The 7,966-nt window shown below is 46.4% G+C and overlaps 1 protein-coding gene across 1 annotated transcript; it reads right to left on the bottom strand.

The window, feature by feature from the left end:
- Positions 1–3,104: 3,104 nt before the first annotated feature.
- LOC120994210 (cytochrome c oxidase assembly factor 6 homolog) lies at positions 3,105–7,401 on the bottom strand. The gene is made up of 3 exons (XM_040422653.1): positions 7,289–7,401; positions 5,227–5,377; positions 3,105–3,385 (listed from the first exon to the last, which is right to left on the bottom strand). The coding sequence occupies exons 2-3, from the start codon at positions 5,368–5,370 to the stop codon at positions 3,290–3,292; spliced, it is 240 nt and encodes a 79-aa protein (XP_040278587.1). The 5' UTR covers positions 5,371–5,377; positions 7,289–7,401; the 3' UTR covers positions 3,105–3,289.
- Positions 7,402–7,966: the final 565 nt, after the last annotated feature.

The raw sequence follows: 7,966 nt of genomic DNA, 5'->3' as shown, positions 1-7,966 counted from the left end.
ACTGCTGTATACAGGTATAATGTACAGTGCAGCCTCCACCAACATACTGCTGTATACAGATACTGTACAGTGCAGCCTCCTCCAACATACTGCTGTATACAGATAATGTACAGCGCAGCCTCCACCAACATACTGCTGTATACAGATAATGTACAGTGCAGCCTCCACCAACATAACATACTGCTGTATACAGGTATAATGTACAGTGCAGCCTCCACCAACATACTGCTGTATACAGATAATGTACAGCGCAGCCTCCACCAACATACTGCTGTATACAGATAATGTACAGTGCAGCCTCCACCAACATACTGCTGTATACAGATACTGTACAGTGCAGCCTCCTCCAACATACTGCTGTATACAGATAATGTACAGCGCAGCCTCCACCAACATACTGCTGTATACAGATAATGTACAGCGCAGCCTCCACCAACATACTGCTGTATACAGATAATGTACAGCGCAGCCTCCACCAACATACTGCTGTATACAGGTATAATGTACAGCGCAGCCTCCACCAACATACTGCTGTATACAGATATAATGTACAGTGCGGCCTCCACCAACATACTGCTGTATACAGATAATGTACAGCGCAGCCTCCAACATAATGCTGTATACAGGTAATATACAGTGCGGCCTCCACCAACATACTGCTGTATACAGATAATGTACAGCGCAGCCTCCTCCAACATACTGCTGTATACAGATAATGTACAGCGCAGCCTCCACCAACATACTGCTGTATACAGATAATGTACAGTGCAGCCTCCACCAACATACTGCTGTATACAGATAATGTACAGTGCAGCCTCCACCAACATACTGCTGTATACAGATAATGTACAGTGCAGCCTCCACCAACATACTGCTGTATACAGATATAATGTACAGCGCAGCCTCCACCAACATACTGCTGTATACAGATATAATGTACAGTGCGGCCTCCACCAACATACTGCTGTATACAGATAATGTACAGTGCAGCCTCCACCAACATACTGCTGTATACAGATATAATGTACAGTGCGGCCTCCACCAACATACTGCTGTATACAGATAATGTACAGTGCAGCCTCCACCAACATACTGCTGTATACAGGTAATATACAGTGCGGCCTCCACCAACATACTGCTGTATACAGATAATGTACAGTGCAGCCTCCACCAACATAACATACTGCTGTATACAGATAATGTACAGCGCAGCCTCCACCAACATACTGCTGTATACAGATAATGTACAGCGCAGCCTCCACCAACATACTGCTGTATACAGATATAATGTACAGTGCAGCCTCCACCAACATACTGCTGTATACAGATAATGTACAGCGCAGCCTCCACCAACATACTGCTGTATACAGATAATGTACAGTGCAGCCTCCACCAACATACTGCTGTATACAGATATAATGTACAGCGCAGCCTCCACCAACATACTGCTGTATACAGATAATGTACAGTGCGGCCTCCTCCAACATACTGCTGTATACAGATATAATGTACAGCGCAGCCTCCACCAACATACTGCTGTATACAGGTATAATGTACAGCGCAGCCTCCACCAACATACTGCTGTATACAGATATAATGTACAGTGCAGCCTCCACCAACATACTGCTGTATACAGATAATGTACAGTGCAGCCTCCACCAACATACTGCTGTATACAGGTATAATGTACAGCGCAGCCTCCACCAACATACTGCTGTATACAGATATAATGTACAGTGCGGCCTCCACCAACATACTGCTGTATACAGATAATGTACAGCGCAGCCTCCAACATAATGCTGTATACAGGTAATATACAGTGCGGCCTCCACCAACATACTGCTGTATACAGATAATGTACAGCGCAGCCTCCTCCAACATACTGCTGTATACAGATAATGTACAGCGCAGCCTCCACCAACATACTGCTGTATACAGATAATGTACAGTGCAGCCTCCACCAACATACTGCTGTATACAGATAATGTACAGTGCAGCCTCCACCAACATACTGCTGTATACAGATATAATGTACAGCGCAGCCTCCACCAACATACTGCTGTATACAGGTATAATGTACAGCGCAGCCTCCACCAACATACTGCTGTATACAGATAATGTACAGCGCAGCCTCCACCAACATACTGCTGTATACAGGTATAATGTACAGCGCAGCCTCCACCAACATACTGCTGTATACAGATATAATGTACAGTGCGGCCTCCACCAACATACTGCTGTATACAGATAATGTACAGCGCAGCCTCCAAGATAATGCTGTATACAGATAATGTACAGTGCAGCCTCCACGCCCCTATATACGGTATATATACACAGTACCACTCCTTCCTTGGGTGAATGCACAGTATAACTCCTCTGGTGAAGCCTCCGCGATGTCTTGCTTTCTCAGACTGAAAGGGAAACCAGCAAACCTCTGAACGCAGCTCTGGTTGTGAGTGGAGTACACATTAGATTGATTCATTGGCCATGAATTGTACGACCAGGAGACGGAAGGGAGATGAGCGCCCATGAAGCTTTGCACTTCGCCATGGTGCATTGGATTTCTGGTGAATATCATGTCAAACTTGCTGACAGTCTCCCTTTGAAGAGATTTTTGCTTATTTTAGCGGCACGGGCTCATGCACACGGCCGTGTCCGGATTGCGGCCCGCTTACAGTGGTGGTATGCAACCCGCATCGCGGACCCATTCACATAAATGGGTCCGCAATCCGGGAGATGCGGAACGGAGGCACGGATCGTAAGCACTACGGATTGCTTCTGTGGGTTTACTGTACGTGCTTCCGCACCGCATGCGGTGCGGACCATGGACCCCATTCAAATGAATAGGTCCGAGATCCGCATGCGGCTGCCCCGCGGTCGGTGCCCGTGCATTGCGGACAGCAATTTGCTGTCTGCAGCATAGACCCGGCCACCACACCGACAGAGGCCTCTTTCACACGAACGTTTATTTTTTTTTCCTTTTACGGCCCGTATTTTCAGGGGGCGACAAAGTGATAGGAGCACCTGCAACCTGACAGCAAGCAAACAGCAGAATTACGATTGCAGCTCTGGATGTAACTGGAGCAGAAAACAAAGGGACTCAAGACCAGCAATGTCACGTTTATTCACTGTCCGTGTATATACAAAACCAGCAGGAAGATGTAAGGACGTTTCCCCGATATCAAATTATAATTTACAAAATGGCGGATCCCGTGTGCGAGGTGTAGACAGAACCGGATGGGACCAGAAGAATAATTAAAATATCCCTGTGCTACGCGGGGGCGCGGCGCTACGTGTTCTCCGCGGGCTTCGCAGATTCAAATCCTTTCGTATCCATTTCTTCTTTGAATTTTAGGTAATCTCTCCTCTTATCGAAATATTTAATCTGTGGGGGAGGAGAATCAGAAGATCAGCACAACCCTCACACCACCGCCAATAAAATGACACGTAATCAGGTCTACTCTAGTCACAGCCAAAGATGCATTCAAATCCTGCAAGCTGGCATTACCCGGCACTTTGCTGCTGACAGACGCACCAGCTGATATCCCATAATGCACTTCTGAGTCAGACAGTGGCCTGCCATTAACATGAGCGAAACAGGCGAACTTATAAGTGCAGCTCTGGGTGTGACTGGAGTAGAAGACAGAACGGAGGATAAAATTACAGGATCGGGTTTAGAGACGCTGAAGCCTCCATCTCTACTAGAGGAGAATAAAAAAAAAAAGTCTTAAAGTATATTCAGATCGTGCGGTTCAGACAAAATTTTGCTGCGCCGCCAAAAACACGGCACAGTCACAGTCTGAACACGCGTCTACTGCGCATTAATAGTCAGAAGCTTTAGTCAATCTCTGACTTCTAGCCTGAGGCTGCAACACTGAGACTCTCAGGTCAAAAGCCTGAGGCTGCACTACTTAGGCTCCTTTCACACGGGCGAGATTTCCGCGCGGATGTGATGCGCGAGTTGAACGCATTGCACCCGCACTGAATACCGACCTATTCATTTCTATGGGGCTGTGCACATGAGCGGTCATTTTCACGCATCACTTGTGCGTTGCGTGAAAATCGCAGCATGCTCTATATTGTGCGTTTTCCACGCAACGCAGGCCCCATAGAAGTGAATGGGGCTGCGTGAAAATCGCAAGCAAGTGCAGATGCGGTGCGATTTTCACGCACAGTTGCTAGGAGACGACCGGGATGGAGACCCGATCATTATTATTTCCCCTTATAACATTGTTATAAGAGAAATTAATAGCATTCTGAATACAAAATGCATAGTACAATAGCGCTGGAGGGGTTAAAAAAAATAATATATATATAACTCACCTTAATCTACTTCATCGCGCAGCCGGCTTCTCGTCTGTCTTCATCTTTGCTGTGCAGGAGGAAAAGGACCTGTGGTGATGTCACTGCGCTCATCACATGGTCTGTCACATGAGCCATCACCATGGTAAAAGATCATATGATGGGACCATGTGATGACCGGAATGACGTCATCCAAGGTCCTATTCCTCACTGCGCTCATCACATGATCCATCACCATGGTAAAAGATCATGTGATGACCGGAGTGACATCATCAAAGGTCCTATTCCTCACAGATGAAAACAGAAGAGATGCCGGCTGCGCGATCAAGTGGATTAAGGTGAGTTATATTATTTTTATTTATTTTTTAACCCCTCCAGCGCTATTGTACTATGCATTCTGTATTCAGAATGCTATTAGTTTCCCTTATGACCATGTTATAAGGGAAAATAATACAATCTACACTACAACTAACCCAAACCTGAACTTCTGTGAAGAGGTTCGGGTCCGGGTACCACATTCAGTTTTTTATCACGCGCGTGCAAAACACATTGCACCCGCGCAATAAAAATTGAACAACGGAACGCAATCGCAGTCAAAACTGACTGCAATTGGGTACCTACTCGCGCGGGTTTGCCACAACGCATCCGGACACGCTCGTGTGAAAGGGGCCTAAGACGGTCATTCCCAAAGCCTGAGGCAGCACTACTAAGACTGTAATTTCCAAAGCCTGAGACTGCACTACTAAGAACGCCAGGCCCTAAGCCTGTGGCTGCACTACTAAGAACGCCAAGCCCAAAGCCTGAGACTGCACTACTAAGAACGCCAGGCCCTAAGCCTGTGGCTGCACTACTAAGGCTAAAATCCCTAAAAATACTCCTCATCTGAGTCGTTCACAGGGATCTCCAGGTATAACGGGAACATACCCACTGCCGGGGACAAAGGTTTTCGAAGCTTTGCCTCATCTGCTGGCACTTGCCCGCATCGTCCTTATTGTCCTCCAGGCACTGCCAGTAATTGTCCCTGGCGTCCCAGCATGCTTTTCTCTCCTGTGCGGAGGGCGCCGTCATGTTACCTCTGCAATAAAAGCATAAAAGGGTGAAAAAATCATTATGTTTTTAGAAGCCAAAAGCCATGACCTTTTAGATTTCTATGATAAGAATGCCTCCATTCACTGATAGCTAGCAGAGGTCTTGAGACTAATGAGAAACTCAAAAAAAGGACACATTTATCACAACTAGCCCTCTTTATTGTTCCGTAGCCACCAATCAGAGCTCAGTTTTCATCCGTGAAACTGTTCCGGAAGGATGAAAGCCGAGTGTTGATTGGCTGCTATGGGCCATCCTCCTGTAAGACAGTTTTGAGTGAGGCCCCTAAATGTCTAGAACCGCTTTAAAGCCCGAGACTGCACTACTAAGAACGCCAGGCCCTAAGTCTAATCTATGACAGGGTTGGGTTCTTAAAAGCTATGAACATCTTTGGGGGCAATTTTTTTTTAATGATTTTTTTTAAATTGGTCTTTATTACAAATATGGAGCCCTTATTTCTGTACAGAGCTGAGATTCTCTAGTAGCAGGATCTGAATTTTCACTCTGTTCCATCAGGCAGCTCAGCTGACGGCCTTCTTATCTCTTCTCTCTGACATTATACAGCTCAGCTCGTATCTTACTGATAAGAATGTGGCCTAAACAAGTGTTTATGACCTCTCAGTAGTTTAGAGATAAGGGTTATTAAATGACCGGCACAAAGTGAAAGTAAAAAGGACATTCACACAGCAAGACAGTTAACCCTTTGTGACAGAACGGCTCAATATTTTTAATAAAGTCCAATTGAAAAAATGATTTGTAGCCCAAAATGAGTAAAAGGCAATTATTAAAAAAAATTGCATCCGAAGGTGTACATAGCCTTTAACGCTTAGGAGTCCATTAAATCCCAGTATGTAAAGGGATGCTGGTCGGTAAAACTATGGGGGTCTGGTTCACAGCAACGTCTCACTGTCTACAAAGCCATGCAAGACAAGAAAAGGGGCCGCACAGGATTACAAAGACACGGCTGCTCTCTTTCAAAAATAGCGCCCCACCTATCCACAGGTTGTGTGTGGTATAACAGCGCAGTCCCATTCTCTTCAGGTGTCTGGAAGATAGCAGCCATACATTTCTCATCACTCATCTGACTGGCCGCCAGGTAATGCTACATTTTCTCCGATTTCTATGGCGGCTGCATCGGGAAAAAAGGGCTGACAACCGCTTTTAAGGGGCTGTGTAGTTTCAGGTCTGGAGAACAGGTAAGTGCTTACCTGACAGATCCCACGCCATCGCTACAGTCCTTCAATCTGCAGCAGTGACGTCACCTTTAAGAGGCCAGTGATTGGCTGCAGTGGTCCCGTGTTGTCGCTGCTGCAGTAGTGGCGGAGTGGGATCCGGCAGATAAGTACTTACCCCCGTTCTTTATTGCAGGCCGATCCCAAGGGTTTTCTGGTTTCGGCCTAAAAATGGCCAGCCCCTTTAAATCCTAATGGATCAAGGCTGTTCTTTTGTCCGTGTCACCTCTGGTGTCCGGGTTTTGCATCCGTAGGCCCCGTGAACGTAATACGGAAAATTTAAAGGAGTAATCCAGGTTTGTAAAACAGGCAGCCTACTAGGCCACCCATGTTAGATTGTGGGGGTCCGACTCTCAGCATCCTCGCTGATCGGGCCATGGCAGCCAGGTAAGCGCTGTGACCTCCGCTGAGGTCTAATGGAGATGGCGTCACGTCTCCTAAGGATAGTCCAAAGCTGGATACCCCTTTAAGTGCTGGTAGACTGCGGGGTCAGTCATGGTATTTTTTGGGCTTCCAGACCCTTATAACACACACAAGACTTCAATGACTCGTCTAAGGTCAAAGGTAAAAAGGTCATCTAAGAGCCCCCCTCCCCTCTAGTGACTGTCTCCCCAGCCCCCTCCCAGAGCTGCACCCCTGAAATAAGCTGACAGCACATGCACTCTTACCAGAGACAGCTCTGCACACAGACCATAGGGGCACATACAGAACTTTCACATTATGCAGTCGCAGTTTGATGACGTCAAAGACTCTTCCGAGATGCCGACACTAGAGGCCAAAGTGACGTTAAATAATAAAGACGTTTCTGGCTTGCCCGTGGATCGCACCGCAGTTGGTCCCAAACAATACTATAAAACCCACGGCCCGGTTGATCTTTTACAAGTCTCAGGGGAAAGATTTAAATGAAAACGTTTGTCAGTGTGGATGTTGCAGTCACTGGTCTTCAACACAATGGCGTTTAACTGCGCCTGCCACATCACAAGGCTTTCTAGATTGAGGTTATAGCGCTCTAGTATATTTGTTGAAGGTGACCACGCCCATTCTGAGTCACATGATGCTCTATAATTAGAGCTCTGGCGTGAGTCTGCGGCCACAGAATTTGTGCGTTATGCCGCCACCTTGTGGCCACCACTGGGAGCGTCTGTGAAAAATAAATAAAACGTTGCATTGGTTTGTTGAGGTATTTCGCCTGCCTCATATTTTTGAAGTTGACTTTCATGTCATAGAGAATGCAGGAAACTGTACAATGAATGTGGGAAATCTAGTAGTCTCCAACCGTGGTGACATGGCTCTGCTTAGGAGCTGCATACACAAAACGGAATATATATATATGTTTTTTTAGTTAA

Source organism: Bufo bufo, chromosome 3 (genome assembly GCF_905171765.1).
Source record: "Bufo bufo chromosome 3, aBufBuf1.1, whole genome shotgun sequence".
Taxonomy (NCBI): domain Eukaryota; kingdom Metazoa; phylum Chordata; class Amphibia; order Anura; family Bufonidae; genus Bufo; species Bufo bufo.
Note: the sequence above shows the minus strand (reverse complement) of the source record. Positions and strands in the feature narration are given on the sequence as shown.